General features: G+C 43.5%; 2 protein-coding genes across 6 annotated transcripts in view; one reads left to right on the top strand and one right to left on the bottom strand.

The window, feature by feature from the left end:
* The window catches only part of ARHGEF33 (Rho guanine nucleotide exchange factor 33), a 37,711-nt gene extending 22,895 nt beyond the window's left edge, over nucleotides 1-14,816 (bottom strand). Inside the window, exons 1-4 of the mRNA XM_090134933.1 lie at nucleotides 14,727-14,816; nucleotides 14,162-14,268; nucleotides 13,053-13,189; nucleotides 450-499 (exon numbers count right to left, since the gene is read on the bottom strand). Of these exons, the coding sequence (XP_089991059.1) occupies nucleotides 450-499; nucleotides 13,053-13,146 (144 nt within the window). The 5' untranslated portion in view covers nucleotides 13,147-13,189; nucleotides 14,162-14,268; nucleotides 14,727-14,816. The remainder of the gene's footprint in view (nucleotides 1-449; nucleotides 500-13,052; nucleotides 13,190-14,161; nucleotides 14,269-14,726) is intronic.
* Nucleotides 5,696-17,148, top strand: part of DHX57 (DExH-box helicase 57) — a 30,466-nt gene continuing 19,013 nt past the window's right edge. The window contains exons 1-6 of one of the 5 annotated variants that reach the window (XM_090134927.1): nucleotides 5,696-5,981; nucleotides 11,368-11,599; nucleotides 12,345-12,441; nucleotides 13,685-14,068; nucleotides 15,926-16,154; nucleotides 16,825-16,977. In XM_090134927.1, coding sequence (XP_089991053.1) covers nucleotides 13,843-14,068; nucleotides 15,926-16,154; nucleotides 16,825-16,977 — 608 coding nt within the window. In that variant the 5' untranslated portion in view covers nucleotides 5,696-5,981; nucleotides 11,368-11,599; nucleotides 12,345-12,441; nucleotides 13,685-13,842. The other 4 variants (XM_031596923.2, XM_090134928.1, XM_090134929.1 and 1 more) reach the window with 4 other exon arrangements.

Here is a 17,148-nt window from a genome sequence, read left to right as displayed (position 1 = left end):
TTAGAGCTCCCCCAGAGACTCTTTCTGCCAGGGAAGACCCCCCTGCCATCCCCTTCATTGTGCAGTCAATGCATCCTTGCTCCTGGGATGGTTCCATGGGTTTTTTTTCATCAGAACTCAGCCATGAAATCTGCCTCCGGCTCAGTGAACAGACATTCTCTAATTGATGCTAATGATGCCAGTTAACTAATTAGCTGAGCACACAAATCACCTGTCTAGGCACAGCTAACTGGTTGTGAGCAGAGAAATTTTACTGAAGTGTCCCTTAAGATCAAGCCCAAGATGTGATATGTGTGACATACATTCGTGCAGTATGTGTATTTTAGATGCCATGTTCCTCATTAGTGCCTACATTTTTCCTTCCACTTAATTTAGCTTTAACTACTACTTATCCATTAGTAAATCTTTAAAATCTTATGAGTTATTTAGGGCATTTTGCTCATCTTTACCTGGGAAATCTGTGTTGCAGGGGTACTCACAGGCACACTTTCAGTCTCTCCTGTGGGAATAAAGAACTTCAGTCAATTAAAATGACTTATTATAGTTGCTATAAATATCTGGAACAGAGATGTTGAAAGTCCCTCTTGAGGTATAAATGAGTTTTAAAGGACTCAAGTCTCACTGTAGGAGGTGCGAACACTGTATAGTTTGTAAAATAAACTGCAGTTGTAAAATGGGAACGGCTCAACTAAACCAGATGTTAAATTCACCTCATTTGCTGCCCTGTTTCAGTCCAGAGCTGGTCCATGTGAAGGGGTGAGAGTTGAGTTATATTTTGTCACAACACATTCTGAGCAGTAGTGGTGTCTTTTCTAATGCCAGACAAATATATATATATATATATTTATCATTAGTTTCAAATTCCTGCTTTCCTGTGGCATTGTGATTTCCAGCTGATTTTGTTTAATGGAGTGAGGCTTAATGTTTCTGAAAGAGACTTAGCTCATGGAGGAGCTTGTGTCTGTTTCAAAAAGTGATTTGGGCACTCCAGAGGCACAATCTCTAGGCATTTGTAGGTTTTTGATTGAAAAAGTTTATGTTTATTATTTCCTTTTATAACATTGTCTTTTCTGTGCATAAGCCCTTCAGTTATCCACCAGAAGTTACTGCTGGTTGTGTTGCCGTGACACTTGGAGGAGATTGCAGTCTGTTTGCCATCAATTCAAATTTTATTCCCTATGTCAGGCTGGCTGGCCTCCACCTCCCAGAAACATCATCCCACCCAGCTCCTCTTCTGCATTGCCTCCTTTTGACAATGTAAATTCCCAAGGTGAGTTTTCTCTTGCTTCCTAGAATTTGCTTAATCTCCCTCTGCTGTCAGTCACCAGTGTGGCCAGTGACCCTGTGCCCAGTTCTAGGGGCAGCCAAGCTCCCTCTTCCTATGCTGGCTGCAGGTGCTCAGTCATTTATCTACCTGTGCTTTCAGGACCAGAGAAATTTGGTCTTGCAGAGGCTTGAAATGTATGCAGGGAGGGCTCTCAACAGTTAGAAAGTATATTAAATACTAAAGCTGAAGCCTAGAAGTCAGAGCTGTACAAGGCACAGTTATGTTCTGATTACTTTGCCCCTGAGGGGGAATATCGGCTACTGCCAAGGGCATCTACACGTTGGCCCTGTTCTGGTCTCTAGGATTTGTCCTGATTCAAAGAATGTAAGCAAATTCTCCAGTGAATCACAGAAGTGAGAGGCAGAGGAGGAGAGGCCATGTGTCCCTTTCTACCCATGTGCCACTTACTCCTGTGCTGGCCAGTCTCACAGCCGTGGGTTTCTGTTATAGGACCAGACACTGACCCTGCAGGGAATATCCTTCAGGGTTTCTCCTGCGGAAAACAGAACAGCGGACTGACTGGGAGAAGGAGTCGTCACCAAAAGTGCCAGCAGTTTGGGGTCAGAAATCACCAGCCAGCCCTCACCAGGTGCCAAGGTTCATCTTCTAAATGACACGTTGTTTTTATTGTACAGTTTGGCTCTTCGGGGTCTGTTTACTGGGCTTTGTTTTTTTATTCAACCCTACGTACTAGAGATCAGTTTTTTGGCCTGATGAATGATGAAACTTTCTTTGGATTCCTCAAGTTGAATCCTGAAAATACCAGCCACTATGTCTGCTCTGGTGTAAGTGGTGATGCTTACCGTGGGGAGGAGGGGAGTAATGACTGATCAGAATAGAGCAAGAGGATATATGTATTTACAGCAAAGTATGAATCAGGGACAGAGAAGACAGGGAAATGTTTTTGCAAAGTATTGGATATATTGGATGCTGAGCTTTGTGACGAATTAGAGGTGACACGTAGAAGTGTGGCACAATGAGGAAGGGCCATGGCTCACTTCTCTCATTTTCTTTGGGCCTTTTTCAAGCTAATATATAACACAGAGCCCTGCAGAAGTCTGCAGTGATCTTTCATTTAGGGTTGGAGATGGATCAGTCTGTGTCCTCAGGCACACTCAAAGTGGGGAAGTGCGTCTGAAAATGGCCATAAGAGTGGAGAGAATCTCTGTCTCTGTGCTTTTACCTCCCACCTTTGCCATGGATGTGAGCAGAAGTACTCTCTGAAAGTTGCATGTAGCCATGCATACCCAGGTCATCTTCACAAAGTCGTTGCCAGGAGCTGGAACAGTGCGTAGCTCCTTTGCACTGTGGGAAGCAAAGGGCTTCGTGGCTATCTCCCAGTTTCTGCAGTGAGCGTCTGTCGCCCATGGGGGCATACCAATTAATTGGAAAAAATCCTTGAGATAATTTCCTTTTCAGACTATACTATAGTGTAGGGGCCTAGGTACACAGACCTAATTTAGTCAAATTAGAATTATAATAATAGAGGAATTAACTCTTCCATTACCCATGCCATGGCAACAGCAAAATCTCTTAGAGGGAAGAAAGATAGCCCAGGCTCACTCTTTTGAGCTGACAGTGATGGGCACTCCTGAAGGCTGCCCCTTCTGCTCTTCATTTTATGAAGAATTCCTCAGCATATGAGCACAATCACTTCTCAGGTGGCAAGGCAGAGCACAGTCCTACAAGTGGTTTGGGGTGAAAAGCATGTACCACCAGACCCACATTCCTCCGTGAGAAGAACATCTTAAGCCAATAACCACACTTCCCAGAAATGCTGCTGACAGTAGCAGGACTGGTTATGTGCAGGCAGTGTGGCACAGTTACATCTTGGTGCTTGTGAAGCCAGGACTGGCAGAGAAATCTTTCTTGTGGCACTCACATGAACAAGAACCCCATGCAACAAAGCATGTGGGGAAGAAAAGCAGATCCTCACTGCAGTGAGATGTTGCTTTCATCCCAAGATAAGAGAGGGCAATGATTTCCCATATGGCACTTTACCTAAGCCATGGGATTATTTTCCAGAGGGGAAGAGGGAAGTGTTTCTAAAATAAGATGGAGAAACTTCAAACCCCAAGTATTTCTATGAAACTAAGAGAAGGGAGAGTTTACTCGCAGTTGATGAGAGGTGCTCTCATGGGGATACATACAAAGGCAGCTTTCTTCCTAGCTCTCTTTCATACTATCAAGAAGTGAAATTAGAGGATGCTTTACCTTCTTGTTTGTTTGTGTCCATGGCTGCTATAAGGTGTGCGTCCTCGCAGGGACTCCTGTCCTCACACTGGAGGGTTCTGGCTGGTCACTGGGAACATCCCATGGCTTAGAGCTGCCCACATGTGAGCCCTGCGATGGGTCAGCTGGTGTGAACCCTGAGTGCAGAAAGATGTAAAAAGGGTTTATTGAGCGGAGATGCTCAAAGTTCAGAGAACAAGGCAAGAAAGAGAGATTTGAGAGGGAATGAGGTATCCTGAAGGTTGGTTTGGGTTCATAGAGCCTCCACAAGCTGATTGGGCTGCTGGTACAAATGTTTCCCTCGGCCATTTGTGCTTATGTTGATGGGTGACTGAAGTGCTATGTAATCCCACAGAAACTATTTGCTCATCAAGAGGCTTCCTGTTTGAACACAGAAGCAAAATGAGATGTATTTTGAAAAGTGAAATGCACAGAAACACTTCCAGGGGTGCTGTAGATCAAAGAACCAGCTTTTTGCTATGCAACTGATCGCTCAGGATGTTCCCCTGACTAGTGTTTGTCTTTTCATTGTGTCCATGAGAATAGCCTGTCTCCTCTGTAACCCCCTGGGGTAGTTGCTGGTGACAGTAGAACCCTTCATCCGTTTCTTCCCCAAGCTGAGCAGTCCCAATTCCACCAGCCTCCCCTTTGCTCTGGCCCTCTTTAGCATGGAAAAAAAATGATTTATGTTTCCAATGGGTACTCTGAGGAACAGCAAGAATGTAATTTGCTTCTGAAACACACAAATATTCTGTTGTTTTTAAAGTAACTACCCCTTCTTTTAGTAGTTTTGAGAAGAAGGCACAAAATTTTGGATCTCTGAGTGAACCAGACTTAACTTCATTTTTTGTAACAGTTTGTTTAATAGCAAAATTGTCATTAAATTTTTTGCCACTTTAGAGTCAATACCGTAGCAAATTCGTGAGTGTTTTGTTTTGAGGCCAGTGAATTGACACCAGCTGCTTTAGCACCAAGAACTGGTTTCAGAGTTCAGATATTTTTTTGCAGCGATGAGGGAAAAGGAGCAAATTGGAAAGGCAAAACAGGTATGAAGGAAACTAAAACCTTTTCCGTGCTGTGATAAACATTTTCAGTGAAAGTATCTTTTTCCAGAAATTCTTTTTTTTTTTCTTTTTAAGAAAACCACATATTTTTAATGGTTTTACTTTTAAGTTATTAGTATTTTACTGTAGCAGTTATAGCAATATGTAATAGTATATAATAGTTAACTCTTCTTAATTAACAGTAATCAATTAGTATGGAATTATTTATATTGATATGCTATCTTAACTGGAAACAGCTGTTTCAACCCTCAGCTGCTGGGCAGCATTATACAGCTGCTTACTGACTGAGTGTCATGGGTGTGTACCTTTGTGGAGGGGAAAGAAAACATTTCTGTATGCTGAGGGAGGATGGAGAAGTCTGAAACTGAGGGAAAGTATCGCTGCACAGTGAAATTCTTCTGGTTTTTTTTTTTTCCTCCAAAAAAGTGTATCCAGAAAGTTCCAAACAGACAAAAAGGAGAAACTGTAACCCATACTGCTGCACAGTTTTAAACAGGGAAGCTAGGGAACTGTAATGCATGGGAAAAGTACGTATAAACAGGTTGCAATGTTGGGCACGCCAGGTGAGGAAAAGCCAGAATTAAACTATCAATCTGTTCTGACATATTCTCTCTGCTTCTTCTCTTAGACCAGCTCCTCCAAGTTACCTGAGACCTCAGAATGTGTCTCTGTCTAGGTCACACTTCTGCAGCCCCCCCTACCCCAGCACAACAGCAGGAGCTATGCAGTCAGCCTCACAGCAGTGATTCAGAGTGAAGGATGTGATGTGAAGAACATCTATGGTGACACAAGGAAACTTGCAGTTGTCATTAGGGACAGTGCACTTAATGAGGAGTAACTCATGGGAGGCATCCCCCCATCTGATATGCTACAGGTAATGTCTCTTGGGTCCAGTAAAAAGAATGAGGTTTGTCTGATATGGAGAAAAATAACCTCCCTGGAGTTTTAACTAGAGAGAAGTTATACTTGTAGATTAACAGCTTTTATGAGAGCCTGTCGTTGCCCTGTTACCTATCCTGTGATTTCATGCATTTTCAACTCAGACACTTATAAGACTGGAAGGGGAACTCTTGCCATTGCATGTTATCTTCTGGGTTGTAAAAATACCATGGATTCCTGGTATTTACAGAAATTTTGATTACAGAAGGAACTGAAAAGTTTCCATGCAGGGAGAACCATGCAGAGCTGACTGAGGAGCATCCACATCACACTCATGCAGACAAGGACAATGCTTGAGAACAATCTCTGTTCTCTGAAGAGCACAGGAGTGAAGCTTTGAAACTGGGACCCCAGGGATGCCACCATGCTCTCCTGCTCCAGGCACCACCAGGAGCTCTACTATATGACCATACTGCAAAGTAGGTTGACCTTGGATAAATGGGTCCAGAAAAAATCTTCCTTGTTTTACTAGAATGGCTGTCTTTCATGTGTCCTCTAGCTGCAGTTGGCTACTTTCCAGCATTTAAGGACTCACTGCTGGACTCCATGAATATATAACATTGCCTGTCTGTCCCTGTTTCTTTTGAATTGCTGGAGGAAAAGTAATCAGTCCTCTCTCAGCACTGAAACAAACAAGACCTCACTGTGGTTTGATGCAAGTGCTTGTCCTCCCCTTCTGACTGCCGGATGGGGAAGCTGTTAACCCTGTCCTCACTGGGACAAGGAATTTGATCAGCCTGAGCTGGCTAAGCAATGTCTCATTTGTTCCTAAAGGGTGCCAGAAAGTGTTCGAAAATAGAACTAGAGTTTGCCCCTGAGGCCTTGAGTGTGAGCTGCTTGTTCAAATCTTCAGTCTGATGATTTTAAGCTCACACAGCATTTAGGTGAGCAGGTACCTCCTTCCTGGTCCAGCTTCCTGCTCAAATCAAGGCTAATGCGAAGCTACATTGGGTGCTCAGGGCTGTGTCCAGGTGAAGTTTGAGTACCTCCCACACTGGAAGCCTTGCAGCCTCTCTGGTCCTCTAGTAGTATCCTAGGGAAGATTTTTTTTTCCTTATGCTCAACTGGGACTTTTCTGTTTTCTGCAGCTCATGTCACTTGTCTTATGTCCTTTCACTGCTCACATCTGGGAAGAGTCTGGACTTTAGCTCTGTTATAACCCCCTTCTAGGCAGCTAGAAGCAGCAAGAGGATCCCCTTCCTTCACCTTCTTTTCTCAAAACCAAGCAAGCCCCACTCCTTTATTTTCCCTTCCCATGTGCACATAGATGTGCACACTAGCAGTGAGCACAAGCTCTGCACATCCTCCGTGGGGCTATTTTGTAAACCACTGTCGGACCTTTACCTACAGCAAATCCATGGTCTGCCTGGCATGCCAGCCCATCACAGAGCACTTTCTTCATCAGTAAGTAGCTAGGAGATGTTAGAAGTTCCTTTGGATAGTCTTAACAAGCAATCATACAAAGCTGTTAGCAGTCTGCCTGCAACTTAAGCCCACATCTCCCTGCTTTAGGCATAAGAAAATACAAGGATGCTCGTTTCTTCAGAGCTGAGCATTAAAACTCATTTTCCCTGCTGCTCATCAAGACCAGAAAATAGAATCATTATGGTTGGAAAAGACTTCTAAAATCATCATATCCAACCATCCACTTACTACCAATGTTGCCCACTAAACCATGTCCCTCAGTGCCTCATCTCCACGTTTCTTGAACACCTCCAGATGACTCCACCACCTTCCAGGGCAGCCTGCTCTAGTGCCCAACCACTCCTTCTGAGAAGAATTTTTTTCCAGTATACAGCCTGAACCTACCCTGAATAGTTGCAGTGTTAAATCCACCAGATTGCTCCACTGTAGCAGAAGGAAGTATTTTCCCCTATGATCCCTATCTTTCACCAGCACCAAAATCTGCTAAGTCCAAGAACCAAAGCTGAGTGCCACCTCTCCATCAGTGATCACCACTGTCCAGCAAAGAATGCTGCCCTGGAATCTTTCAGGAGCCGAAGAGCAGGCAACCCATGAAAGCTAACAGAGCCTTGAGTGAGAACCTGCTTCCCATGAGATCCCCCAAGGGAGAAGATATGGGTGGACCAGGAGGACCCATTAGTCACCTTGTGTAGTTATGCTCTAGGCACAGGGTCAAAGACAGGAGGAAGCTGTCACTAAGACAAAGCAAGGATGAGAGCCCTCCCTGTGTGCATGGGAAATGGAGAGGAAGCAGGTTCATCAGCCTGTGCAGGCTGTGTGTGACTGTGTTCCCCCTTCACTTGCTTCCCCCAGTGTGGAATGATAGACCTTGCAGAAATAATCAACTGTACATAGGATCACTTGTTAAACAGACCAAATGTCCCAAGCATCAGCATGAGAATAGTGAGGTAAATTAACAGTTCTGCCTTGATGGACATCAATTACTTATTTGGCTTTCTCTCCCACCTTGTTCATGGAATCATGAATTGAGGAACAATGCAGGGGAATCCATATGCACTTTTTCTGCATCTGTAGATGTTGCTAAATACATGCAATTCTCCAAAAAAAAAAAAAAAAAAAAGCTTGGGACCTTCCCGGGGTCTGTCTCACAATCCTGCCAGCAGAGATTGCTGTCTCTTTTAAATATCCCACCTTGAAAACAACCCCAGTCCTCCTTAGAGGAGCAAAAAATCATTAATCTACTCTTATCAGTATCATGCCTTATTTCCAGCTAATTCTAACACAGCTGTCATTGAAATACTTCAAGCTAGCAAGAGACCCCAATTTAGCTCATAAACAGTAAAAGCAAAAGAGGTCTTTTTAACATCTCTTTCTGTAGCCCTTAGTATAAATGCAGCCTCCCAAAATTCTCCAGCATGCTAAAGCTGGATCTCCATTCACAGTCCTAGAAGAAATCAGCTGGAAATAACTGGGCATTGAAGATAGAAAATATTTTCTATACCATTTTACATACATTTTAAATACCTACAGCTCATTCTTTATCCAGCATTGTGAAAAATGGCATTACTAATCCCACACTTCATCCCATGCCACATACATTTTAAACTTACCTCAGGCAAGTTGAAGAGCCTTCAGCACTGGTGGTTGCCAGAGTTGGGAATTAGCACTGTGCAAGAAAGGAGAGCAATGGTGGCTTGATGTTTCCCAGGATGGGACTGTCACATGCTAATCACTGATTTGAAATGCAGGCATAACAAATGCCTTCTAATTATATAATCTTCGGGTCACATCCTTGCATCCCCATGCAAAAATCAGGACTGTGCACTTGGAAGGAGAAAATACTGACTTTTTTCTTGCTTAATTAGAACTGCTGCAAAGGGAGTGTGAGAAGCCTTGTGAAGTGACTGGTAGAGAGGGCTGTGTGGTATGAGCTGGGTACTGGTGTGGTCTGTGCTACCTAGACAAGCTCAGGGGCTGGTAAGTACCTCCCATTGCACCCAAGGAAGGCAGCCAACACAGAGCACCAGCTCCTCCCTGCTCCCCCTGACATCCTTACCCCCCTACCCTCCCCTGCATGGCCTCATTAGGGATGCTAGGACCAAAACAGCCAAGTCTTGCTTGGGCATTTTCTTATTCTGGGCTGAGAGCAAAGTAGCCAGGACAGGGGAGCAGGAACCACCAGTATTTGTGTATCTTATGCTTCTTGTTAGATCGTGACAAATTTCCTTTGAGGAAAAAAAAAGGAAGGCGGGGGCACAGTGTTTGAGGGATGTTTGAGGGAGGAGGGGTGAGGGGAGGCAGCAGCCCTCCATGTCTGTATTTAGTCACTAAGGACCTGTAGGGCTTTTTGTGCCAAATGGCATGGAGAAAACATTAAGAAAACACAGGGAGAAAGCAGGTGATGCATGGCCAGAGGTATCAGGTAAAGATTTGATCTAGTCCAATGGGTTCTCTAAAGCAGAGGCATAAAAGAGGGGAAAGAGTAGAAAAAGGAAGAATAAGTTCTCACTGAAAGACAAGTATCAGCTTAAAAGATATCCTTCAGGCAGAAAATGAAACAGCAGTACCTAAGTCAGCATAATTACCATGCAGCACTGATAAAAGGAAGTGATAAATGGAGCTAAGGAGCTGAAAGGACAAATTCACAGGTTCGTGGAAGCTCTGTGGAAGATGTCACTGCCTCTGAAGTTGAGGGCTTAATACAGGGATGCTGTATTTCTTTTGGGGACCTTGTTATTTCAGGAGCAAAACACAACAAAATTGAGCACAGGAAAATGGCAATTCTGAAGAATAATTGTAAGTGTAACCCAAGGGGTTATATTGTCAGAATGAGCAATGAGCAGTTATGATTCTGTGTGCTGATAACGTGCTGGCTTTTCAGTTTTGCTAAGAAACTAAAATCCCAAGATTTTTCCAAATTGTACCAAAATGAGCTGAATATTTGAAGGCATATGTGAAGGAATACCTTTTGTTCTTTGTGTGTGAGAATGGAGGCAATGGCAGATATTTACTAAAACTCTGCTAAACTTCTGGCAAACAAAGACTAAATGCATATTTTTTCATGGCAATGCTGATATGCTTTTTTTTTTTTTTTTTAACTAGAAAGCAATTTTCCTGCTTTCTATATCAAACTATTTAGATTTGTAGTGCAAAGTGACCTTTGAAGTACAAACCCAAACAAAAATAGAAGTATATTTATTTTATTGCATTACACCTTCTGCTAGGAACAGTGGCAGCAGTCAGCTTCCTATGAGCTCACTTGCCCACTTCCCCCCCCAGAGAAAAGTAGCCTTGGCACATATTTATGAGCAGCGTACTGCTGGAGCCTGGGTTGTGTGGGATTGTCTTGAGAGGAGTAACTGCCATGCTGCAGCTGCACTTGCTCTCTGTCCTGATCCCACTGTGCAGTGCCAGGCTTAGTGCAAACAGAAGCACTGTGTTTCCAAAGGCTTCTGTGGGTTAGCAGGTTTGTTTTCCAGGGAAAAATTAGAGAAGTTGAGCATAAATTAGGATTAGTTTGCTGATACATGTTTTCTTGAAACCCAGCAAGAAAGAAATTCCTAGGTCAAGTTAAAATTAAAAAAAAAAAAAATTCCAGTCATTAACGGCTCTACTTCTAAATTTAACCTATTCAACCCCACTCCTCTGTTTACTTCATCTGATCAATTTGCAAAGAAAAGCAACTATTTTATTTACCAGTGACCTAAGGCATTATTTTTAATGAATACATGAAGAAATGAATGACAGCTGTTGAACCTAGAGTGAGATCAAATGGGGTTGCTTTTGACAGTGTCAAATAGCTACATTTTCAGCTTATGCTTCAGTCCTGCTGCTTTGGTGCCATTGAATGTGCCAGTCCACACCACTCCATTTTCATCTATGAAGTCTCCTTCACCTTCCATCCTGTAACAACATAAATCCAGCCTGTTAATAAAGCATGCAGTCAGATTGTGGCAGCACAGTGATCTGTGCACAAGCTGGATATGCAAACTGCCAGGAATCAGAATGCTTATAGTCTAGGCCAAATACCTGCCTTCACTTTCTCCTACATGTAAAAGTTTTGATTTACAAGCCAGGAAGATTTGTGAAGCACATAGATAGCACAGGTGAACTTGGTTACAGCCAAGTAACATACTCCTTTGCAAAAGTGTTCTTACACCAACATCTTGCCAGCATGTGGCCTGTACTAGAAATAAAATAGTAAGTCCTAATCTTGATTTGAAATTGTCAGGGTTTGAGTCTTACCACATTTATCTTGACTTTCAGCAGGGTATTCTAAAGATATGTGTAGTGTATGCAGCCAGTTGTGGTGTGACTCTACTGCTGTAAAAAATCATTTTCTCCTAACCTTTCCCTGTCCTGTGTATTTTTATGACAAAGTGCAAGGATTTACAGCCTTCAGTGGGAAGAAAAGTAACTGCCACATTAACTGAGTTCTCATAAATCATTTATTTCTGCTGATCTTCGAAAGCTGTGACCAAGCTCATCAGAGAACTGCTGAGAAGAGGAAATGTCTGTATATCAGCATCACTTGCAGATGAGGGGAAATAACTTCTAAAACCAATTACTGGAGATTTGTTCCCCTTGAATGTGAAGACACCCAGCAGTCACAGTGAGTTCCATGGTTCTGCCTATCTGTGTTCTCTTATGAAAGCTACAGTGATCTGGTGAACTAACGCCTAGCTTGTGTGAGTAGGTGGAAACTAGCAATCCTGAAGCTTGGCAAAAAAGCCTGCTTTGGGCTGCCAGGGAGCACCGTGTGCTAATGATCAGAAACCAGTGTCAAGAAAGGAAAAGCAAGGTGCATCAGCAGCAGTGTTTTAATTAAATTAAATCACAGTTTTGAAGCAGTGCTATTAGTTTTTCTGTACTTGTTGCTGCCAGCAACAAGCACTGTGTCAGCCCTTTTGCACTGGGCTGCATTTTCCCATGAGGGCACAGGCATCACCCTAAGATTTTTGAAAGAAACCACCTGTAAAGCCATGTGTGTGATCTGGTGCTGAATGCCCTCACTACAGTGGTGGATATTCACAGTTTTAGACTTCACATAGAAGTCACATCTGGCATTTAGTATGACCACAGAGGACAGCAGTTCTGTGGCAAATGTTAACATGCCAGGTAGTAGTGTAAAATATCTTTAACTTCCCACCAAAAACTTAAGTTTAATATACAGGTTCCCATTTTGCATTCAGGTATGTTCTGCAAATGCTTACTTCATTTAGTGTCTAATTATTTAAAAATTAGCCATCCTTCTATACTACTGTGACTGTTCTTTTTGGTCAGCAGGGCAAGGCAGGGCTGCTTTCAGATGAAATACTGTATTTGAACTATGCATGTATATTTCTGATTTATTTCAGATACTCACCTGAGGAGATACTTAAAGAAAAATCTGAATCAAACCTAGCAAAATTGACAGAGAGGTCATTCATGGAGAATAAACATGAACATTCTCATGTGAGTTTCTGCAGTTATTTTTCTCATTAAATCTGTTCTGTGGATTATAAAGTGGTTATAAATTTCTTGTTTTAGGGAAAGATATGGTATCTTTGCAATTCAAAACATCCTTATTTAAATTAGCTCAGTTGATGTTTAATAGGAGTGGCACTAAAATACTTCATTCTGAGTGACAAAATAAAGCTCTGCCTTTTTTTATCTCTATGGAATTTATATTTTAGCTCAAAAATAAGTAAGAAAAAATTTCACAAACTATCAGTGCAAAACTGTGCTGTATTTCTGCTTGTGTCTGTAGGCAGATAGCTTGAAAAAATTCTGAAAGGGGCCTAAAATATTCTATTCCTCTGAACTTTGCCTGAGCTCAGAGACCCGTTAACACCAAACTAGATGGGTGTCTGTAATAACCATCTTGAAAACTGTTGACTGGGATCAAATCTCTGGCTTTTGCCTGATCTGATTAGATGGATATAGCTGGGATCTGCAATCTCAGGTAGCCAGTGCAAGTTTCAGTGGTAGCAAGGGAAGAGTACTCCCATGCTGGGTGAATTTCATGTTGACTTTGTACCTTATGAAATCAAAACTCACAGAAAAAACTTCCACTTCAAACGTACTTGTTTTCATTGAATGGTCCAATGTACTTTGCTCCATTTGGAAATGTGTAGGTTCCTGCCCCGTGATACATGTTGTCTTTGAACTCGCCTTCATAAACAGCCCCAGAAGGATGTTCTAGCCTTCCAGTACCATTCATCTGCGTTTAGTGAGACATGATGGATAAAGGGTTAGTGTTTATTCTTATGGTGTTATTTCCTTTCATGACAGTATCCTTTCAGATTGCTATCTGTGAGCCTTCTATCCCATTCAGGTAAGTGGAGAGGACTGATTTCTTAAGATTTAGACAGGTTTCTACCTCTACAAGCACTTTAAATAACAGCTTGGAGTTTCTGGCCAGCCATACAGAATCTTTCCTCTGCTGATAGTCTCACAGGACCTTTATAATCTGTGCAGCAGGGAATTGCTGTCCCCAGCACTACAAAAATAACTCACCTATTCTGACAGCCTGAAGGGTTAATTATGTTTTCTGGAATTTCTTTCTGATCAAGGCAGAGCAAATCTTTCATTTGTTCAGCCTCAGCAATTAAGCCAAGCATGTTTGTAGCGTATGTTCTTGTTTAAGAGTGAGAAAAGGACAGACTAGATCAAATAAAGATGCTATTTTTTAACTTCTGTCTCTTATTTATTTCAGAGATGTTTCCATTATCAACAAAATAAGAAGTTTTTGTGTACCTAATAATTCATCTGGGGAATTCAGTAACCAAGGACAGCCAAAAACAGTGGTGTATATTTTGATGATCAGAGCTCTCCTGTTTGGCCAAGGGAGGTGTGTGTGGGGTGCACATACACATGCAGGTAGGCTGCATGCAGCCCACTGTGCACACGCAGCCCATCAGCAGGGCACCACTGCCTCAGTGTTTCAGCAGGGCCAACAGTGACTGGTGTATCTGCGAGAGCCTCTGGAGGCAGCAAGGTGTCCAAATACTCCACGTGCCTGAAGTGTTCAGGCTGGGCTTTGTCAAGATTCCCCAGTGGATGAAGAGCCTGATGTTGATCTGGTCCTTCCTTTCCAAAGGTAATGGCTTTCCTTTCCATGCATCTAGGAGTAGCTGTAGTGAGACATTCCAAACCCAGACAAAGTTGGAAATGAAGGAATACCTAAAATTACCTTGTCATTTAACCAGCTACCAATGTACATCATTCCGTTGGCACTGGTATGAACTCCGAGCCCATTCCTCTGCAACAAACCCTCGGGTGTCTTTTTGCATTCCCCTTCTAGGAAAAGAAACTGGTATTTTCAGTTAAAACATCATTGAGACAATGACAAAAAAAAAAGCAACTATGAGCTCCTGAAGGGCGTAAGGGCATATCTTGGATCTGCAGGTGGGCTGCCCCGCTGGGCAGGTGGGGTGAGCAAGGCCGGCCGGAGCAGCTCAAGGCTGTTCCTCTGCCACCACGGAGCCCCAGAGTTGGGGGCACAGGGCAGGGCAGAGCAACCCCTGGGGACCATCACGGGAGTGGCACCTTTTTTTTTAACAACCTGGAGGAGGTCACCCTGAAGGGTTGCAGGTGCTCCTGCCTCAGTGCACGGAGGTCAGGGGGAGGTGGGTTCAGGCAACCTGCGGGCTCACCAGCTGACATCCCCAAAGGGCAGATTTCTTCTTTTCTCATCCCACGCAAAATGAAAAAAAAAAAAAAAAAAAAAAGGAATTAGTGCCTAACGACTTTCTTACCATACTTTTCTTTGTTTGGGAACGTGAAAGATACTTTAAAAACGACAGCATCTGTTGAGAAAGAAAGACGAGCGTGGAGTGCAGTTAGCTGAAACCCCGGCCCTCGCACGTCAGCTGGAAATAGCCGTTATTTGGGGCAGGAGGAAGGAAAAGGGGGGAAGGAGTACCCTCCATGGTTGCCATGCGGAAGTGTCCGCCGTCGCTAGGGACGTGGGCGCACCGGAAGAGGAAGGCCGGAACTTCCGGGTTGAGGAGAGCTGCGGCGGGCCGGTGAGGAGAGCAGCGGGGAGCGGGAGCCTGGGCGGCTGGGGCTGGCGCTGGCCGAGGTGCGCAGCTGTCCCTGCAGCAGCTCTCACGGAATCACGGAATGGTTTGGGTTGGAAGGGGCCGTAAAGTTCGTCTGCTTCCGTACCCTGCCGTGGGCAGCGGCGCTTCCCACCAGCTCAGCTCCCCAGGGCCCCATCCAGCCTGGCCTGGAGAGCCTCCAAGGATGGGGCACCACGGCTTCTGTGGGCAGCAGCGCCAGGGTCCCCCTCATACTAGAGATTTTCTTCTTTGTATCTTACCTAAATCTGCTCTCTTTCAGTTAAAACCAACCCCCTTGTCCTATATGTCCCCATGCCCTCGTAAAACGGTCTGTCTGTCTGCGGGATCGTGATGCTGTGCGTATGTTAATATCAGACAGCAGAACTGATAACAGCTGCTTTACACTTGGGGGGCTTGCCTTGAGGCTGGTGGGGGTCCTGCTGTGGGGAGGGCTCCCTCAGCACCCCTCTATGTAGGTGCTCAGCTGTCTGGGCAGCTCTTTGCAGAAGGAACGGGTCAGGAGTGGATTTAAGCTCTCTGCTGTGAAATGTCCCGTGGAGGTTTGTTTTTTGCACTCCCATGCTCAAGGAAGTGCCAACAGAGTATAGATCTGGGGCTGGGCAGCACTGCTGATAGGCTCACCCTGCTTTCTCAGGACCTGCAATTAGAGCGGCTGTGAGAAAAATTTGGATCACTTTTGTGTTCTAAAACCACAGAATTTGTGTGACGGTGTTCTGGAAGAATGTGCTTTCTTTCAGGTGCATACAGGTGATTAATTGTGTTTTGAGAAGAGAGCTTCTCTTGTCATGTGGAAAAACAAATAATGTCACCTGGATGGTTATTTTGTACTAAGTCACCTTCATAACTTAGGGCTATTTTTTTTTTTTCTCCAGCAAGAAACATGAGCTCAGGAGCAAAGAGGAGAGGAAGGCCCAACAGAGGAGGAGGAAGAGGAAGAGGAGGAGGAGGAAAAGGAAGAGGAGGAAGTGGCGGTGGAAGAGGAGGAGGCAGCAGTGGACGTTCAAACAAGCCTCAGCTTGGTGGAAATAGGAAATGTTCAACCAGAATTTGGGATGATGGAGATGATTTTTGTCTCTTTGAGGAACCGAGGCTGGAAATCAGGTCCTTCCATTAATTTTGAAATGCAGAGGTGTTGAGGATGATTTGGGGCTGTGTTTTGGGGTGTAATTGAATATGCACAAGAGTGAAGGAATATTGAAGCTGTTTCTTCAAGTATGAATCAATCTTTACTTGTATTTTTTTTTTAATCAACTTGTAGCATTTTATAGCTAGAAAAGTTCTTAAAAGGTTTGAAGCTCTGATTTTCTTCTTTGCCCGTGAAGTAATGTCAGAACATTTGATCAGAAGACACTAACAAGCACAAGGATACTCATTTATTTGTATTCCAAAGCAGAAGCTAAATCATGGAAAATAAGCAGTAAATGGATGAATTTGGTATCCTAAATGTATTGTGACCAATCTAGCTTAGAAATACTTGGCTGTGCTGTTGTCTGAAAATAGTGGAACCTGGCACAGTTTTTACTAAATCACATTGGGTGTGACAGAATAAAATATGTGTGTGCATCCACATGTGCACTAACACAGGTACACACATCCTGGTCACGTAAGAATGAACCCAAGTGAACACTGCTTTGGTAATGGGAGTGCCTGTTTTGAAGTTCAGGGTTTTCTTGTTTTGAAATTTAGGGTTCAATTGAGTCCTGAAGTTCAGCTTCACATACCTGTTCAGTCAACAGTAGGCAGGCAAATAAGCCATTGTTTTCTTTTTTAGATCAAATGTTTCTGCCAGAAGAGGAGGGCAAACGAAACAAAGACCTGAAGCCAAAATGCCTCTGGAGACCATACATATGACAACAGAGAATCAGAGAAGAGTGAAGGAACTTCTTCGAGAGCTTCAAGGGCAGGATCTGGCTCCTGAATCAGAGTTAGTTTAAACTTCTAAATACGTTAATAGGCACTGTTAGGAAAAAAAAATGGTATTCTTTTCCTCCCCATAACTTACAATTTTATCTCAAGTCATGTGATTTTGAATCTACTCTGTTTCTCTATGATGATAACTCAGAGAAAGGGAAGGTGCAATTCCTCATTTAAGTGG

This window comes from Phasianus colchicus, chromosome 2 (genome assembly GCF_987193195.1).
Source record: "Phasianus colchicus chromosome 2, bPhaCol1.hap1.1, whole genome shotgun sequence".
Classification (NCBI taxonomy): domain Eukaryota; kingdom Metazoa; phylum Chordata; class Aves; order Galliformes; family Phasianidae; genus Phasianus; species Phasianus colchicus.
This window is presented reverse-complemented; position numbering and strand designations above follow the sequence as displayed.